The 21,628-nt window shown below is 34.1% G+C and overlaps 1 protein-coding gene across 1 annotated transcript in view; it reads right to left on the bottom strand.

Annotated features, from left to right (window-relative positions):
* The window catches only part of LOC142354035 (uncharacterized), a 70,905-nt gene extending 51,554 nt beyond the window's left edge, over nt 1-19,351 (bottom strand). Inside the window, exon 1 of the mRNA XM_075406298.1 lies at nt 19,292-19,351. Coding sequence (XP_075262413.1) covers nt 19,292-19,321 — 30 coding nt within the window. The 5' untranslated portion in view covers nt 19,322-19,351. The remainder of the gene's footprint in view (nt 1-19,291) is intronic.
* Nucleotides 19,352-21,628: the final 2,277 nt, after the last annotated feature.

Genomic DNA, 21,628 nt, shown 5'->3' with positions numbered 1-21,628 from the left:
TGGATGTGTTTTTAGAACTTCATTAACTTTAAACAATTCTCTATTCCAATTAGAAGTGTAACCTTTAGAGAAGATATTACATTTATCTACATTTCTAACATAATCACCAACGTTAAGTTTAGGTTTAATATTCTTAAAACTAAAAGTGTATTTAATTTTATCAGGATTATTAGAAGCATCAACTGGTGTCATATTAATTGTTGAGTGAAAGTTATTGTTATATGTTACAGCAGCATCATTTAATATATTTACCCAATTACCATCGCCATTGATGAACATAGGTTTATTTATTATGTGTAATAATGTTCTATTGAATCTCTCTGTGTGTACAGCCTTTAAATCACTATAAGTAGAATATAGCTCTATCCCTGAAGCGGTTTTGCGGGTTCCATATTCTTTAAGTAAAGATTTAAAAGTTTTATTGTAAAACTCGCTACCTCTATCTACCCATAACTTTTCTGGTTTTCTAGGTTCAGAGCCACCTTGTGGATGTTCACTTAAAACTATTTTCAAACCATTAGTTATAGATAAACCAGATTTATTCTTTAAAGGAATAGCCCATGCATATTTTGTGAATATATCTATAACTGTTAATATAAACTTATAATTATTATTGTATTTACTTAGAGATGACTTATCAATTAAATCAGCTGACCATGTTTCATCTTTATATAATGGTATTATTCTTTGTCTTCTAAACTTTTTTATTTGAGGACTGAATACTTCTTTAGCTAGTTGTTGTTGTTTTTCTATCAGTATTTATTTACCATAGTTAAAAACAAAATTATCTAGTTGCTCTTGATTAATAATATTCATAGATAATAGTTGCTTAGATATATCTAGCATTTCATCATATAACCCATCATGACCAGCTTTTGTTTCTAGTATTAATAATTCTAGTCTTTCTACTAAATTTTTTGGGTTGTCATTTAATCATCTGCCAAATATATCATCTCTTATCTCCATTATACGTTTTATTGTTCTATATCTAGCGCTTTTCTTATCCCCTTTTCCTAAATCATATCTAATATCCTTTAAAAACCTTTTAATTTTAATTTCAGCTTCCTCAACCTTATCATCATATGTTACATATGATTTAGTAAGAAAATCAGTAAATCCTTCTGAAAACTCATATACTTTATCCCTAACTAAAAATGCACCCTGCTCTAGAGTTATATCAACACCATTCATTTTATATCTCCTACTAGGTAAGTCTACGAGTTCTAATTTTAATTGAGGATTAGTTTGCGCCCCCATGTCATGAATAAGTTTGGCTGTCTTTGTATCAACATAAACTGGTGCTATATCTTGAGTTTGCTTTATGGTCCCCTTTAACGTTTCACCAATCTGCGAAGTAGTTTCACCCATCTTGGAAGCAGTTTCATTAAACTGGGAACCAGCTTGCTCAATCTTCGAAGCAGTTTCACCAATCATCTTAGTTTGTTTATATAACTCTTGATTTTGCCAATCTGTTGCTCTTAATGTTTGATCACTTAATGCTAGATTCTGTTCATTGTTTGCGTTTATCTGCGAAGCAGTTTCACTGATAGTTTTGGTTAGGGGATCAAATAACTCTTCTATTTCACCATAAAATTCTTGTTGTTTTAATTTATCTTCTAATCTATTCTTTCTGTTTTGTTTTTCTAGATTGTTTAATTTTATTGTGTTTCTATATTGTTTTAAAATTTTAATTTTAAGTGTTTCTAGTTTAGTCATTTTTATTAAAAAAATTATCACAAACATCATCATTAATTTTTAATTCTTTCTATCATCATTAATTGTTAATTCTTTAATAAACTTAATATAATTGGTTATTGCTTTACTTCAATCTGGGAACCACCTTTGTGGATCAGTGAAACTGCTTCGCTGATTTGGAAACCAGCTTCGCTGATTGGTGAAACCACTTCGCAGATATTATATTTCTTTGCATGTGCTAAGAATCTTTGTTTTGTATGATGAAACCTATATCTATGGAGATATATGCATAGCCTACAATAGAAATGTTTAAATCTATACTGAGAGATGTGTTTATTTACTTTACACATTCTGCGTACTAAATATTGATTGGGATCATTAAAAAGAACAACCATATGATTATGTTTTTCTCTATATGTTATGATTTCATTACATATGAAACATTGGAATGGTTTACTTTGACATTTATCACAACTCCAACACCAAGCCTTATTTTTACATTTGTCACATTTGGTACTAATCATTTTTATAGAATTGAAAAGCTATATAAATAATTTTATTTCAAAATTTGGCATATAAAAATGAATCAACAAGATTTTACCGGTTACATTCATTCCACGAGTGAGCGAGCTCAATCTCATGGACAAGTCCAATCTGGAAGTGAGCGACCTCAATCTCATGGACAAGTCCAATTTGGAAGTGGACAAGTCCAATCTCATGGACAAGCTCAATCCCATGGACAAGCTCAATCCCATGGACAAGTCCAATCTAGTGCTTCTAGTATGGCGGTCCAAATGTTGAAAAATGAAAATAAACCAGTAGATCTGCGAAGCAGTTTCACTGATAAGGAAAGACAAAAGATAGAATTAGAAAAATCTTTAGAATCAATCAGAAGGTTTAATCGTGTAAATGAAGAAATAAAGGAGTCGTATGATAAACAGGATGCAATATTAAAACAAAGAGAAGAAGATATGCGTGAGTCATTGCGAATGGCAGAAGCAAATTATTATTCAGATTTAGATCCACGAAGTGGTTATGATAAGGATAAGGATAAAGATAAAGATGTAGATTCTGATAAAGATGTAGATTCTGATAAAGATAAGGACTCAGATTTAGACTCATTTGATGATTTTGTCTATGTTCAAAAGCCTAAAACAAATAGGGTTAGATGTGAAGAATGTGATGAAGAGATGACTCGAAAGAATTATAACAGGCACATTCAATCACTTAAACATAAAAAAAATGAGCGAATGTATAATAGAAATAAAATTATTGAGAGTGCTAATGAGGATGGAATAAAAGTTACTAATGAAGATATAGAACAAAAATTGGATGAACAGTATACACGAAGTGGTTACACCAATATAGGAGAAGGAATAAAGTTTTGTGATAGTTGTGATATGTATCTTAATAATAATACTGCTTATAATAAACATGTAACAACATTAAAACATAGGAATAATGAGAGATTGGTTACTGGGGAAATAGTAAGGAATGGAAGTAAGTTTGATTGTGTGATATGTTAGACAAGTCTGAGTCAATATAGTGTTGACCAACATTTAAAAATAAAGATGCAACTAGATAATGTAGAGGGAAAGGATAAGGATAAGGATAAGGATATAGATAAGAATATAACTGAAGGATATTGCAATATATGTAATACTAGATATAACAGTAAAAATGAACACAATGAATCAAAAGAACATAAAGAAAATGTTAAACAGAAAAAACTTGTTGATAAGAAGTGGAGAGATAAAGTTAGTGAGTTGGGATTAGATCATAACATGAAGCATAATCAAATAATAATAACTAGTAGTAATTATGAAGATCCTATATTCTTAAATATACTGGAGTCATTGCATAACATACATCCCCATATTAAGTTTAATACCTTTGATGTAGTTAAGTATACAAAACCTACAGATGATAACATCGAAGAAAACGAATTCACCTTTAGGTTAATGACTAGGCAATATAATGGTGCACATGACTTGGATTTATTGAATGGGGAACTAGAGACAAGAATGCAGGAACCGGAAATGAATCAATCTGAATGGAGCATGCAACGATTTGTTAAAAGGACAATGTATATACATAGGTTTTATCCTAGTGGCGGATGTGATATTGAGTTACCATTCACATCTAGATATATACTTAATATACATAATAGTGATAATAAGTGCTTACTATGGTGTCTAACTGCTTATCTACATCCTGCGCCACATAATCCCAGTATAGTTAGTAATTATAATAAACCAGAATATATTAATGAGATAAAATTACCAATAGGAGTTACACCCCCATATGATTATTATCACTTAAAGAAAATACAAGAGCTAAATAAAGATAAAATATTATTCAATGTGTTTAATCTAAATAAAAATAAAACTATTACCCCTGTATTAATTAATCATAACGATCCTAAAGGATGTAATATATTATACTGGGGTAATCATTACTTCCCATGTAAAAATGTATCATTCTCACTAAGAAAATCATCTAAACATATATGTTATCGATGTCTAAAATGTTGTGTATCATTTAGAACAGGAGTTGCATCAAATAAACATTTGGATTTATGTAATACACAGAAACATATAGGTAGAAGAACATTCCATAAAGATGATTACTTAAAGTTTGATAAGTTCCATTATAAAAACAGAGTACCATTTGCTATGTATTATGATTTTGAATGTATAATAAAAGATGGTAAACACATTCCTATTGCTTGTGGTTTAAATATAAAAAGTGACTATCATGATATATTAGAAGATAAGTATGAATGTAACTGTGGTGATAAAGTAGTTGATTGGTTTGTAGAAAGGGTAGATTAATATAATAAATTTTTTAAAGACATAATTAGTATAAAAATTCCATTCAAAGAAGAGACTATTACTCCATTATATAGTAGATGTTATTATTGTAATGAGAACTTGGGTGAAGACATCGTTAGAAATCATGATAATCTAAATGTTAAATTCAGAGGTTATGCTCACAACAAATGTAACCTCCAAGCTAAGAATATTTTTGTACCAATGTATGCATTCAATTCTTCTAATTATGATAATCATCTATTTATAACTAAACTAGCAAAGAAAGTTAGACTAAAAGTATTATTTAAAACTGATGAGAATTATATTAGTATTGATATGGGTTATTCTAAAGCATTAGATATGTTTAGGTTCTTCCATCCACTTAGCTTAGATGCTATAAGTAAAACATTGAGTAATGAAGAATGTATAACATTAAATAAATGTGGCTTAGAAAGACGTAAAGGTATATTCCCATATGAATGGTTTGATAGTATAGATAAACTACATGAAACAACTTTACCACCCAAGGAAGCAATCTATTCTAAGTTGAAACAAAGTGGTTTTACAGATAAAGAATATAAGCAAGCAATTGATTGTTGGAAAGATACTAAATGTGAGACAATAAAGGATTATATGATGTCGTATCTTAAAACAGATGTATTGTTATCATTTGATGTATTTGAGAAATTTAGAGCTATCTGTTTAGAATATTATGAAATAGATCCATGTTACACATATTCTACTCCTGGGTTAACCTGGTTGTGTGGGTTGAAATATACTAATGTTAGACTTAAGTATTATAAAGAAAATACAGTTAATATTTATGATACAAAACAACATGGTATTAGAGGTGGGTTAGCTTCAGTATTAGGTGATTGTCAAGTAAAATGTATGAATAAACAGATAGATCCTGAGTATGCTGGTAAAGAGAATTATTTAAAGTTTTTAGACTTCAACTCATTATATGCTTCTGCTATGGTTCAAGCTTTACCTACTGGTGAGATCAAAGCATGTGAAGATCCAGAAACTGGCTTAGCAGATACAGTATATACTAGATCTAGCTCTAATACTGGATGTATCTATACCATTGATATAAAGTATAATGATGAGTTGAAACAGAAAACAAAGAAATATCCATTCTTTCCTGAAAAGACAAAAGCTAACATTAATCAGTTTACAGACTATCAAAATGAAAATAAAAAGAAAGGATATAAACCCAATGAGAAGTTAATGTTGAAGTTAACGGATAAAAACGATTATGTAATTGATGGTGAGATGTTAGATTGGTATTTAGCTAGTGATTTGAAGTTGGAAGATATTACAATTAAGCAAAAGCTAGAGTATAGTAAGAGTGAGTGGTTAAAGCCTTATATTGAGTTTAATATTCAGAAAAGAAAAGAAGCTAAAGCTAAGTGTGATAAATTTGGGGATGTATTCTTTAAGTTAATGAATAATGCCTTCTATGGAAAAACAATAGAGAATGTATATAATAGACAAGATGTAGAGTTAGTTAATGATATAGATAGATATATTAAATTAGTAGAAAATATTGGTTTCAAATATTCTGTCGAGTTTGATGATGATTTAGTAGCCGTACATAAAACGAGAGGTAATGTTAAATTAGATAAGTTTAATTATATTGGATTTGTTATATTAGAAAAAGCTAAACTGTTTATGTATAAAGCTATATATGATTACTTTGAGAAAGAGTTAGATTGTAGTTATCAATACACAGATACAGATAGTATATTTATAAACATAAATATTCCATTAGATAGTACTATAGAAAAGGAAATGGATAAGATAAAAGATATTTTACATAATAATCAGTTGGGAAAGATGAAAGATGAAATACCTAATGATACTATTATGGAAGCTTGTTTTCTTAAAGCTAAAGCATTTTGTTACAATACTGTTAAAAGAGAAAAAGAGAAAAAGTTAAAAGGTATAACTAAGGCTACTATTAAAAACCAAATTAATTTGGAAGATTATAAAAATGCTATATATGTTGGTGTCAGTAAATATGTAACTAATTATACTATTGATAGTAACAAACATCATTTAGAAACTAAAGAACAATAAGAAATACCTATTGATCCATTTGATGATAAAGGTATTAGAGATAGTAATGGTGAATTTAGGTTTTACCAGTGAAGCTGCTTCTCAGATAATTAATTTTTAAAAAATGATAGCAAAATTTAAAAAAAAATTATAAAAGAGTTAAGCTGGTTTTTTTAGTTCAACTTTTTCGCAAGTTGGTTTTACGTGCTTTTTACACGGTCTCATCTGCGAAGCAGTTTCACTGATTAGTTTTATACTAGTATCTGGGGACGTCCACTGGAGTCAGTGGGGATAGAACCCGAACTATCCGTCTGATAACGGTTGATTACGAGCTTAACTCTGTACTAGTGGTTTGCACTAAGTGAGACAAGAATTGATAGAATTAAAATATAAAAGAAGTGAAAATAGCGTAGTGGATATATAAAGTGAATTAGAGTAATGTGTATATGGGTACCGTATCGCGGCTCTATGTTGCGGAGGTACCCATATACACATTACTACCACGATCTTTCAAGTTTGTTCAAGTGTTGACGCCCTGGGCGAGAGTGAACGGCTATCCTGTAAGATCTCGCAAGAGTCTTATAAATAGAATGTTATGTCATAAGTTCTAACAAAATTCTTACAAAAGGTGGTTATCTAGTAAGATCTTATTAGATAAATGGCTATTTTGTATATTCTTGCACGCTTGTTCCGGTTGAGTTGCACCCTCATTGGTTCTTCTGTGCATCCTGTTCTTCATTTAATGCATTGGAAACTTTGAAAAGGTTGCGTATATTTGAGTAATTATTTGAACAAAATTTATTTGAAAATTGCTTTTCATTTTAGCAAACTCAAATTTTACTGCCTCAGTACAAAATTCTTACTTTTTATTTTAATTTACTGCCAAAAGCTGAAGCTTCTCAAAGCATAAAATAAATCATTATACCTTATATTTCATTTTTTTCAAATTTCTATTTTACTTTTTAGAAAAACAAGTTGCTGAATTAGTAGTCCTTAAATAGATGTTTTCCAATAACATTCAGACTGAGAAACAGAAAAAGTACCTCTATTCTTACCTTCCAAATACTGCCGGGTATTAATGTATTTTTCCAAAAAGATATTTACTGACTTCTAAGTTTACTATTGAAAAACTTTTACATGTTTTTCGTAATGACAATCATCTCCAAATTTTTTAAGCCCTGTTTTTCTGCAAAACCATTGGTTGGCTTGCGAATCTGTTGTAAGACTTGATTTAAACTTGTAAAAGTTTTGTAAGACAAATGTTTACCTCATAGAAATCTTGTAAGACAAATGCTTATTGTTATATTGTTTAGCAGAGTAATTAGTCAGTTGAGCCAAAATTGACCTCTGCTTGCATGAGTCGGGCAATTGCGGTTCGATTGCCAAACCCTCCAGATTGATTTAGAATCTCACTTTTGAAATTGGTTATTCGCGACGCGAATGACTACTTTGCTTGTTGAGCATAGATTTGAAAAACGGTTGACTAATTTTAATTACAATTGAATTGGTTGAGCGCATATGAGAGAAAAAATTTAAAATTTAAACGAATTATGATTAAAGGAAGTTAAAAGAGATCATATGTTATTCATACACAAGAAAGGAAGTTAGATTTGTTTATACACGTGAATGGATAATCTCCTGTCTGGAACCTGAACAAATGATGCTTTCAAGTCAAATGAATAATGAAAAAAATTTAAAGAAATGAAATAAATAAATTGCCTTTGAAAATGGGAAAACTAAAACAAGATCTAAATACGGTCATGAATATTTTAATGACAGTATTTTAAATACCAGTCCGTATGACATTTCCCTCTGTTGAAGAAATAGTAAAGAATAATAGAATAAAATCAGAAAATTATAATTTTTTTATCCGTTAAAAATCAAAAAATATTAATATATTAATTGATTATTTGAAGTTTTATGTACTTTGAGATAATTTTAATCAGAATTATCAGATTTTGCTAACCTTCAATAACAGTCATCTCTCTTAGTTGGAGATTTGGGTTTGGATCATATGTCCAACGCTCGTTAGGGTTTCATGGGGAAACCGTGCCTAAAATTGGTTTATCGGATACAGGAAGTTCGGTCGAATAACCTTGCGTATCCTGTATTTCCTGGATTACGCTCTGTGTCTGCTCTCTCGGTTATTTCTTTTGTTTCTTGAGCTGGCTTTTGCTTCGCCTAATTGAAGATGTGTCCGAATCAAACGCATCGCTAACTTGAATTGATCGCTTTTCTTTTTTGATTATTGGTTTTAATTGCGACACGGATGGGCCTGGCGACGATGGTTGTGCCGGCGGAGTTGCGATTGGTTGGGCAGGACTGGAGTGTAGAATTTGGGTTAAATCTGGTAGGTTTTTAAATGCCTCGTGCTTGTGAGTTTTTGGGGGGGTTCACTTTTTTAAAGTTCTTGCCACATTACTTGAGTTTGAGATACATTATCGGCCTGATGATATGACGCTGACGTCATCAGACTGCTCCCTTGATCACTTGATCTTTTTGCTACCAAGATCTTTTCTCAAAAAATGCGTCTTGTGATTCTGGATCTTTTACTCCAAAGTTTTCTCGCTGTTTTTGGTTGTCCAATTGTTCTCGTTGTGTGCTAATTCTGTTTTTCGCTCGTTTTTCGTTCCAAATTTAGCGATATCAGAGTTACGTACTCGTACTTCAGGCTTATTCGGCTCTTTCATTATGCTGGGTGTTGGGCTGACCTCTCCAACTGTCATCTTCGCGCCAAAACTTCCTAGAGCACGTCTAGGGCCTTCATTTGTAGATATGCGGTGTGCATTTTTTGGGCGATCTTGACCTGTACGCTCCTTTCACTTCGTGGCATAGGTCTAGAAATACCTTCAGACCACATTAATCTGTTCTCCTAGTCCTTCATTTTCTGTTGCTTCTCATGAGCACGGGCATTTGCAGCGCAAACGATTTCTTTTATCTCGCCGCCGGAGCAGATCCCGGTATCGGCCCACTGCTCATCTCTGAGGTACGATCGGCCTGGTATTGTATCTTCGTCTAAATAATTTTTAGTTTTATGTTATAATTTGGGTTTTCGCTATTTGATTTTGTTGTAATATTAGATTAGATGCTGGAGTTTTGAATAGTCTGCAAAAATGTGCTTCAATTGGTGTTATATTCCTTGTTTTTTGTTTAGTTATTCGCAGCTTTTGAATGATTGCATCTATTGCATGTTGTAAATTGAATTTTTTATACAAATGTGCTTCATGCATGATAATTGTCGTTTAATAGTTTGAGGGAGACGTTCAACGAAGCCTATTGCTCAATGTGCGGGGGCATATATTGGCTCAAAATTTTTTCTAAACAGAAGTCTTCAAACGTTTTGCCTGCTAAACATTTAACTTGGTCTAATCTAATTTTTCTAGGTACTCAGTTATTATATATGTATGTATTTAGGAATCTAATTACATTTGGACTGGACGCGTTATTTACTATTTCTAAAGTGGGCTATTTTGAGTAGCGATAAATGCCTGTTCAGAAATATTGTTCTATTCCTTTTTCGTTAATATTAGGTCTGAAAAAGTCCATTTGGAGTTCGTCATTCGATTCAATGCAATTAGGTAATGGTGACCATTTGCTATGCGGAATCACTGGTTTTAAGTTCTTACCGATTTCCGTACAAGCTTTGCACTCACTAGCTTTAGCTAGCTTGTCGTGATGAATACATGGCCACCACAAATTTTTGAGCCAGAGAAAGCATAGCAAAGCTCCCTGGATGGGTGGAATGGATGTCTTCTGTCACGGCATCCATAAAAGCTACCAATTTAAGGCTATCCTGAACGACTATTTGTTCGTTTACGCATAAACACCCGTGTTTGATACCCATACCGCGCCAATATAAAGGTATGGAGGGACTGATGTCCTTGAGCCTCTCTTCGTCATTCCTGATCACGCAGTCCCCTATTTCGTTTAGAATGGCGTCCATTCTAATGGCTTCTAGCTGAAAAGATGTGACTTATTGTTTCCGAGAGCCTTAGATCATCCGCGGTGTCCAGTGCACTCGTTTAGGGTGTTGTCTCCGTATTAGAAGAGTTGGTCCCTGGCTTTGTATTAGTGGGTGAATTGTCCGAAAATGTTACTCGGGCTTTATTCGGTGTATATTTTGCAGTTTTTCCTCGTGGCATTTTTGAGGTAGAAATTATGGAGTGATTATCAGAGTAATTGATTGTAGATTAATTTTTATCGGAAAGTTTTTTTGGGTGCTGTGTATTTCTAGAAGGAATTTTTGAGTTTCGCGCATAATTTAGAGAATTTTTGGGTGGTTAATTGATTTGGTTTCAATTATTGGGCTTGTTGGGCTTAATTGTTCGGATTGTTCAAGTTATTCGCTGTGTTTCTTTTGAAATATAATTGCAGCAAACTTGTTAATGGAATATGATTTATGTAATGGCAGAGTATTTAGCGCAAATTGTGCGTTTGAATGTGATGAGGACATTTTCCACGCAATTGGCGTTTTTAAGTTGGGATTAAAAGGCTTATGTTGAAGTGTAAATTGCGATGCAATTGGCAATAATGTATTAGAGTGTGGTAATTGCTATGCAAATCAGTTATTCTGTATTTGTAATTTTTCTCCTATGAGAATGGGTGTTGGCAGTGCAAATTGCTTTATCGGTTTAGGTATGAGTGAATTAGACTTTAGAATGCTATACTAGTTTACTTTGTGCAAATTGCTTTCGTTTAAAATGGTGTTTAAAAGAATTCCGGTTTTTGGATATTAATGCCACCACAAAAGGCTCATTGTAAGATGAAGTTTTCTTTGCTTTTGCAAAGGGATTTCTAGAGATGTAGTCTACATGACTCATTTTCGCTCCTGGTATGTGTTCCCTGGCAAAATGTTAAGGAAATAGGCAATCAAACCATCTGTAATATTGTCTATTTCAGATTTATTTGAGCGACGTTCCTTACGTATTGACAATAGTGTTCAATGGTCTGTACTTACTGTAAAATCTTTACCGTAGAGGAAGTATTTGAGTAATCAATTGACTGTACGAGTCCCAATCGTTCTAACTCGTTTACATTGTATATGGTTTCTGTAGTATTGAGACATCGTAAAGCAAATGCTATAGGTTTCCACCCTCCAGGAGCATTTTTTTCAGGTGCTGCGCCAAATTCAGAACAAAAGGCGTCGCTCTTTGCTCGGACGTCAAAATTTGGATTATAGTGGCAATTTTTGGTGCTTTTTGTTGTTTTGTCGAAAATAATGTTGAAATGTTTAGTTGGGCTCAGTTCAGATGAAATTAATAGACTTTTTAAACATTGGTCTAAGGGGATGGCAAAGTTGAGCTAGATTTGGTATGAATTTGTTATATAATGTACGGATCCAAGGAAAGATCTTAAATGTTCAAGTGTTTTTTGGTGATATTGCTAAAATAGCTGCAGTTTTATTTTCTAGTAGTGATATACCGGTTTGGGTACATTTGTAACCGAGCCAGTCGATTTCTGTCTCAGCAAAATGACATTTTTGGAAATTGATGCGCAGATTATCCTCGTCTAAATTTTTGAGGCATTTGATGATATAGTTGGTATGATCAGATTCGGATCCGGTACTAACTACTACGATATCATCTAGAAAACGATATGTTTTATGAAGGCCTACAAGTGTGCAGTCCATTGCTTTTTGAAATTCACCTCGCATGTCCGTGTGGCCATAAAATACAGTTTTAAATCTGTATGTACCTGAAAAATCGCCTCCATTAATATTGAAGTTACAAGGTTTTGCAGTGTTTTTGTGTATTTGTAGTCTATGTGCTTATAGTTGACTATGTGCTTATTTGAGGCCTATGGTTGAAAAAAGCCTGCTGACCGTTTTATGTATTAGATAGATAATGTGAGGTGGAATCTATTTACGTTTCTATGTTAGGCATTTGATATTTAATTTTGTGAATGGATTGGCTGCGGACTTCAGAATCTCAGGCTAATTTTATAGATCGGTCTTTCCTCACTGTAATTACTATGCGTGAGATGAAATTTTTGTCAACGCAACTAGATAACTTTTAGATATGTCTTTCTTTTTGTAATCGATCGAATTCAACGCAAACTCTTGGTTTGAGATTATTTGAAACGCGACAACCTTTTTGATGATTGCTTTAACCTTTTGATGAAACTTTAATTTAACGTCTAGTGTCTTTGATAAGCCGATTCTTGGAACTAGGTCGGGAATTTTCGATGCGATAGATTGTTTTACATTGCTTGTAGAATTATCAATATTGTTAACACATTTACCCCCTTTTTGCTTGTTGTTGCACCACCGCCGAGCCAAGACTACTGAAAAACTCCCTTCCGACAATGAGTTTGTGGCCATCCTCTACGACACTAAGGCATGCGTCCTCACATATCCAGTCGTTATAGACAACAGTGGTTGCAATTTTGCCACTAACTTTGTTTGAAAATGTTTGAAAATCAGTTCGTTTGAAAATGTCTGGATGTCCCTCTCACATTTTGAAGATATCCATCAGGCAGACGGGTTATTCTGTAGAATTCTGTTGGCCAGAGTTTTTTTATTATGCTACACACACTACCAGAGTCGATCATCGAGTTTGCCGTAATTTTTCGGTATTGAATGTTTGCATTGAGTGGCTCAAGTTGATGTGGTGCATCACTAGAGGTAGCAGCAGCGTAGTAATCGGAATCACTGTCGCAGTTGGAGTCGTATACTTTATCGTAAAGTTGATGATAACTGGTTATGTAGTTGACAGGTTCTTGATCATCACTTTTTGTCGTTGTTGGGTCGATCTAGTTGACATTCGTTTGTTGAGGCTGTGACGCTTGGGATTTTAATTTCTTTGGTTTTCTACGCTTTTTAGCAAAACGAACTAGAATTCCGCAATTATTGCTTTTCTTGCATTTTGCGGAGCATATTTGACGGTGATTTTGTCTCCAATGTTGACCACAATTTGAGCAAATGCTATTATATTGGTAGTTTTGTGGGACATTTGGGCAGCGAGTGAAGTTTTTCTGTTGATGTTGGTATTTCGTCGTGTGATTAGGGCCCTGAAAGTTGTTGACTATGTTCACCAATTGGGCGTTTTTATTAGGAGTTTGATTGATCTGTTGCTGGTTTTGAGCTCCCACCTCCATATGAATAGCTTCTTCGATTGCTTTTGTTGGTGACACTGTTTCTTTGGGAACCTTTTTTGGGTATCAAAGTCCAAAAAAATCAGAAAAAAAGTATCTCGAATTCGTGTTGTTTCCTCATCTCCTAAGCTACAATTTTTTGCCTATTATATGTGTCTCCCAGAGAAATTCCCCACTGATTCTTCTTTTTGCTTTATCGAGAAGAAGAAAAGAAAACGGTCATAAGTTATGTTCAGAAGTTTGCCCCTTTTGCCCCTTCGACCCTCTGCCCCTTTTGCCTTTTGATCATAATGCTACCAACGTTTATCGCCGCGTGAAATGCCGATTTCGTTAACCTTTTTACATCTATTTTGCCACGTCACCTATAGTTGTTGATTGCAGGTCAAACTGTAGCGTTCAGTTGCCCGAGTGCGATTTTCTACTGATCCCTCATACACAGCTCCAGGTGGGTATGTGACAGTTGTGGGTGGTTCATTGGCAAAAATCTCCAATTGGATCCCTTTTTTGCCAACAATGCCAATTTCCGTTGTTGTGTCCACTTCTCCCACGAAAGAGGTGGTGTGATGGTTACTTTCTCCCAGAAGGCGTCGATATGCAGGGGAGTTTTACGGGAATCAGTAGCTGACTGAACCATGTTATACTGATTAGCTGATTTTTAAGTCAATTGAGCCACAATTGAGCACTGCTTGCTTGAATCGGGCAATTGCTGTGCGATTGCCAAACCTTCCAGATTGATTTAGAATCTCACCTTTGAAATTAGTTATTCGCGACGCGAATTACTACTTTGCTTGTTGAGCTTAGAATTGAAAAGCAGTTGACCAGATTTAATTACAACTGAATTGTTTGAGCGCAAATGAGAAAACTAAATTGAAATTTATAAAACTTAAGATTAAAGGAAGCTAAAAGAGATCATATTTTGTTCATACACAAAAAAGGAAGTTAGATTTGTTTATAAACGTGAATTGACAGTTTCCTGTCTGGAACCTGAATGAGTGATGATTGCAAGGCAAATGAAGGATGAAGAAGATTTAATGAAATGATCTAAATACACTGCTTTACATTGCTTGTAGAATTATCAATATTGTTAACACATTTACCCCCTTTTTGCTTGTTGTTGCACCACCGCCAAGCCAAGACTACTGAAAAGCTCCCTTCCGACAATGAGTTTGTGGCCATCCTCTACAACACTACGGCATGCGTCCTCACATATCCAGTCGTTATAGACAACAGTGGTTGCAATTTTGCCACTAACTTTGTTTGAAAATGTTTGAAAATCAGTTCGTTTGAAAATGTCTTGATGTCCCTCTCACATTTTGAAGGTATCCATCGGGCAGACGGGTTACTCTGTAGAATTTTGTTGGCCAGAGTTTTTTTGATTATGCTACACACACTACCGGAGTCGATCATCGAGTTTGCGGTAATTTTCCGGTATTGAATGTTTGCATTGAGCGGCTCAAGTTGATGTGGTGCATCACTAGAGATAGCAGCAACGTAGTAATCGGAATCACTGTCGTAGTTGGAGTCGTATACTTTATCGTAAAGTTGATGATAACTGGTTATGTAATTGACAGATTCTTGATCATCACTTTTTTTCGTTGTTGGGTCGATCTAGTTGACATTCGTTTGGTGAGGCTGTGACGCTTGGGATTTTAATTTCTTTGGTTTTCTACGCTTTTTAGCAAAATGACCTAGAATTCCGCAACTATTGCTTTTCTTGCATTTTGCGGAGCATATTTGACGGTGATTATGTCTCCAATGTTGACCGCAATTTGAGCAAATGCTATTATATTGGTAGTTTTGTGGGACATTTGGGCAGCGAGTGAAGTTTTTCTGTTGATGTTGGTATTTCGTCGTGTGATTAGGGCCCTGAAAGTTGTTGACTATGTTCACCAATTGGGCGTTTTTATTAGGAGTTTGATTGATCTGTTGCTGGTTTTGAGCTCCCACCTCCATATGAGTAGCTTCTTCGATTGCTTTTGTTGGTGACACTGTTTCTTTGAGAACCTTTTTTGGGTATCAAAGTCCAACAAATTCAGAAAAAAAGTATCTCGAATTCATGTTGTTTCCTCATATCCTCAGCTACAATTTTTTGCCTATTATATGTGTCTCCCATAGAAATTCTCCACTGATTCTTCTTTTTGCTTTATCGAGAAGAAGAAAAGAAAACGGTCATAAGTTATGTTCAGATGTTTTGTAAATGATTCCTCCATCACACGCCAAAGTTCTTTCTTCGACTTTTTTTCGATGAGGAAATGCGGGTGTTTGCTTTTTGAAATCCTTCGACCCTCTGCCCTATTTGCCTTTTGACCATAATGCTCCCAAGGTTTATCGCCGCGTCAAATGCCGATTTCGTCAACCTTCTTAGATCTATTTTGCCACGTCACCTATAGTTGTTGATTGCAGGTCAAACTGTAGCGTTCAGTTGCCTGAGTGCGATTTTCTACTGATCCCTCATACACAGCTCCGGGTGGGTATGTGACAGTCGTGGGTGGTTCATTGACAAAAATCTCCAATTTGATCCCTTTTTTTGCCAACAATGCCAATTTCCATTGTTGTGTCCACTTCTCCCACGAAAGAGGTGGTGTGATGGATACTTTCTCCCAGAAGGCGTCGATATGCAGAGGAGTTTTATGGGAATCAGTAGCTGACTGCACCATGTTAAACTGATTAGCTGAGTTTTAAATCAATTGAGCCACAATTGAGCACTGCTTGCTTGAATCGGGCAATTGCTGTGCGATTGCCAAACCTTCCAGATTGAATTAGAATCTCACCTTTGAAATTAGTTATTCGCAATGCGAATTACTACTTTGCTTGTTGAGCTTAGATTTGAAAAGCAGTTGACCAGATTCAATTACAACTGAATTGTTTGAGCGCAACTGAGAGAACGAAATTGAAATTTAAACAACTTAAGATTAAAGGAAGCTAAAAGAGATCATATGTTGTTCATACACAAAAAAGAAAGTTAGATTTGTTTATAAACGTGAACTGACAGTTTCCTGTCTGGAACCTGAATGAGTGATGATTGCAAGGCAAATGAAGGATGAAGAAGATTTAATGAAATGATCTAAATATACTGCTTTACATTGCTTGTAGAATTATCAATTTTGTTAACACATTTACCCCGTTTTGCTTGTTGTTGCACCACCGCCAAGCCAAGACTACTGAAAAACTCCCTTCCGACAATGAGTTTGTGGCCATCCTCTACAACATTAAGGCATGCGTCCTCACATATCCAGTCGTTATAGATAACAGTGGTTGCAATTTTGCCACTAACTTTGTTTGAAAATGTTTGAAAATCAGTTCGTTTGAAAATGTCTTGATGTCCCTCTCACATTTTGAAGATATCCATCGGGCAGACGGGTTACTCTGTAGAATTTTGTTGGCCAGAGTTTTTTTATTATGCTACACACACTACCGGAGTCGATCATCGAGTTTGCGGTAATTTTTCGGTATTGAATGTTTGCATTGAGCGGCTCAAGTTGATGTGGTGCATCACTGAAGATAGCAGCAACGTAGTAATCGGAATCACTGTCGTAGTTGGAGTCGTATACTTTATCGTAAAGTTGATGATAACTGGTTATGTAGTTGACAGATTCTTGGTCATCACTTTTTGTCGTTGTTGGGTCGATCTAGTTGACATTCGTTTGTTGAGGCTGTGACGCTTGGGATTTTAGTTTCTTTGGTTTTCTACACTTTTTAGCAAAAGGACCTAGAATTCCGCAATTATTGCTTTTCTTGCATTTTGCGGAGCATATTTGACGGTGATTATGTCTCCAATGTTGACCGCAATTTGAGCAAATGCTATTATATTGGTAGTTTTGTGGGACATTTGGGCAGCGAGTGAAGTTTTTCTGTTGATGTTGGTATTTCGTCGTGTGATTAGGGCCCTGAAAGTTGTTGACTATGTTCACCAATTGGGCGTTTTTATTAGGAGTTTGATTGATCTGTTGCTGGTTTTGAGCTCCCACCTCCATATGAATAGCTTCTTCGATTGCTTTTGTTGGTGACACTGTTTCTTTTAGAACCTTTTTTGAGTATCATAGTCCGACAAATTCAGAAAAAAAGTATCTCGAATTCGTGTTGTTTCTTCATCTCCTAAGCTACAATTTTTTGCCTATTATATTTGTCTCCCATAGAAATTCTCCACTGATTCTTCTTTTTGCATTATCGAGAAGAAGAAAAGAAAACGGTCATAAGTTATGTTCAGAAGTTTGCCCCTTTTGCCCCTTCGACCCTCTGCCCCTTTTGCCTTTTGATCATAATGCTACCAACGTTTATCGCCGCGTGAAATGCCGATTTCGTTAACCTTTTTACATCTATTTTGCCACGTCACCTATAGTTGTTGATTGCAGGTCAAACTGTAGCGTTCAGTTGCCCGAGTGCGATTTTCTACTGATCCCTCATACACAGCTCCAGGTGGGTATGTGACAGTTGTGGGTGGTTCATTGGCAAAAATCTCCAATTGGATCCCTTTTTTGCCAACAATGCCAATTTCCGTTGTTGTGTCCACTTCTCCCACGAAAGAGGTGGTGTGATGGTTACTTTCTCCCAGAAGGCGTCGATATGCAGGGGAGTTTTACGGGAATCAGTAGCTGACTGAACCATGTTATACTGATTAGCTGAATTTTAAGTCAATTGAGCCACAATTGAGCACTGCTTGCTTGAATCGGGCAATTGCTGTGCGATTGCCAAACCTTCCAGATTGATTTAGAATCTCACCTTTGAAATTAGTTATTCGCGACGCGAATTACTACTTTGCTTGTTGAGCTTAGAATTGAAAAGCAGTTGACCAGATTTAATTACAACTGAATTGTTTGAGCGCAAATGAGAAAACGAAATTGAAATTTATAAAACTTAAGATTAAAGGAAGCTAAAAGAGATCATATTTTGTTCATACACAAAAAAGGAAGTTAGATTTGTTTATAAACGTGAATTGACAGTTTCCTGTCTGGAACCTGAATGAGTGATGATTGCAAGGCAAATGAAGGATGAAGAAGATTTAATGAAATGATCTAAATTTACTGCTCTTGAAAATGAGAAAACTAAAACAAGAACTGAATACAGTAATGGATATTTTAATGATAAATATCCAGTCCGTATGACACTTATCTTGTAAGATTCTTTAAGAAAATCTTGTAACCGATGCATCCTCTTGTAAGGTTCTGATCAGACCATTCCCATCCGCAAGTGACCTATGATCAGACCATTCCCATCCGGAACCAAAACCCAGACCCTGTAATTATGGTCTGGGAACACACCGTGCGCATTGGACATCGGATGATCAGAGGTCACTTCCGGATGGCACCTCAACCGGGGAATCTTACAAGAATATACAAGATAACAATCCGCATCTCACTCGGGCGTTTTATTGCGAATATTTTGATTGAGATATATAAAACTATTTCTTATACCCAGATTTAGTTGTGCGACCCAAAAACTCTCTGATAAGACCATTTCCCAGTCGTTGCCCTCTGATCAGGCCGTAGTGCGACCATTTTACAGAATTGCGCTGCAGCCGTTTCCCTGTAATTAATGTTGCACCAAAATACCGGTTTGTGACCAAAATGGTCTGATCAGAGCAGTCTAGGGTCGCACAACTAAACCTGGGTAGAAAAAATTTTCTCACTAACTTTACAATGCGGCTGATCGGTTTGCGCCATACCACCATATACGCATTCTGCATCCTCCACCATTTCGGCATCCAAATCAGCAGACAGATCCTCCTTATTGACGTCATCTGTTTTCAATAGAGTACAAAGTCCCTTTCGACAGTAATTGTATGACTTGCACAGCGGCGTTCGAGCGCAAATGGTTGAGCAACATATATGTCGGAACTGTTCACTCGAAATCAACGTACTTTTTATACTTTCTAATCTTTAGCTAGAAAGCAATATCTTTTGCAAAATAGAACAAAAAACGATCCAGACGAAAAAAATATCTCGAATTAAGGCGAAATTCCACCAAGTAATCCGACAAAACGCGTTTATGTTTCTACCCGCGAGACTATTTGACATTTTGCGACTATGAACCGAAAGATCGACGATTCGACCATCTGCGAATATGATCAGGCTATGTGATCCAGAGACAAAATCGAAAAGATCACATGATTCTCTGACAATAAGCTGATATGATTCGAAATTGTGAGCTTTTGCGCAAAATGGTTGATATTAAAATTCTATTCATATTTCTACCACTTTACCACGGTTCTATCATTGTTTAGCCAGAAGGTCGGTAGATACTCAATAGAGAAAAACATTTCTCGAACTTAATTTACGATTTGTACTAAATGAGGTTTTTGAAGTTTCAAAAACGTCTAAAGAGTTTCAACAGATAAAACGGGAAAAGACGTCATATTGCAGTCTTACATGTAACACGGCTATAAATATAGCGATATGAGAGATTCGTATATAAAACACTCTGTTCCTTGTCGAACTGGGACGGCCCTCTGACGCAACTAAGAACTTGTCAAATATTAAGCAAATAACGTTTATCAGCTTTAAAGCGGAATCGAGAACAGTAATCTGGATTTTTTTAAAAAAAAGTATCTTGCCAGATAGGCAACTCAAATTACTTTTATGCAAACATTTTCTTAAGTCTTTTGAATTTTGATCAAATTTAGCAGTTACAAAAACAGTTACCATTATAGGATAATTAACTTTTTCATGCTTTCCAAATGAACAAAAAAAAGTTAGGAATATCTAACCTTTAAACTGTTTACTTATCTTTTTCTCAACGGGTAAGATTATCTACATTCAATTGAGCAACAAAATATAATAAATTTTTCTTTAAAAAAGTTCACTTCAAAATTGGCAATTAGAAACATCCTTAATCTCACTCTGTTCTCAAATAACGATGGATTAGAGTCCTCAACGAAAAGTGAGGTGCAAAGGAAGTTATTACAAATTGAGATTGAGAAGTTTGCGTCAATCCAAAGTGGGAATTTAACAAAAAATCAGAATCAAAATTGAGCTTGTGTTTTTTAGGATAAAAAATTACTAAACTTTAGTTAATTGTTTTCGTTTCATCAGTTTACAATCGGCAAGCACATGGGTCACCTTAAATGAAAACACTACAAATTGACAATAATAGGTTGTGGTTTTATCATAAGCTTTTAATTTGTATGGTTGGGTTGAAAAAGATATCATCTGCTGTAAGGAAGCTTCATAGAGCAAAGAATATCTCAAGAATTTTTCAGTTTCGACGGGTATCTTGTAAAACTGTATCACGACAAACAGTTGTCTAGCTGCCAAAAATCTGACTTGATTTATTCAAGCAAAAATCAGATATTTATCCCAATTCAACTAGCTCTTGTATTGAGATGTCTTTGTAGGAAAAGGTTTAGAAAAAGTGTTCTTCTGTATTCTATCTCTCACTTCTCATATATCCTGTCATATATTTTCATTTTTTTCTATTTTTATTTTTTTCTTATTTCCAGCAATGTTTTTCTTATCTTCTTCTGCTAAAGTATGAGTTTTATACTCTCTATTAACGCTGCGTTTTCCGAATCATTTTGATAAATACAACAGCATATAGCTCCAATTTGTTGAACAATATCATTTCCGACCAGACCTTAATATAAATATATATCTATATACATAAATCTATATATATATATATATATATATATATATATATATATATATATATATTATCATATATATATATATATATATATATATATATATATTTATATATATATATATATATATATGATATTATATATATATATATGTATATATATATATATATAAATATATATAAATTAATATATATATATATATATGATATTATATATATATATATATATATATAAATATATATATATATATATATATATAATATCATATATATATATATATATTAATTTATATATATTTATATATATATATATATATACATATATATATATATAATATCATATATATATATATATATATATAAATATATATATATATATATATATATAT

The sequence above is a fragment of the Convolutriloba macropyga genome, chromosome 15 (genome assembly GCF_964194025.1).
Source record: "Convolutriloba macropyga chromosome 15, txConMacr16.3, whole genome shotgun sequence".
Lineage (NCBI taxonomy): Eukaryota > Metazoa > Xenacoelomorpha > Acoela > Convolutidae > Convolutriloba > Convolutriloba macropyga.
Note: the sequence above shows the minus strand (reverse complement) of the source record. Positions and strands in the feature narration are given on the sequence as shown.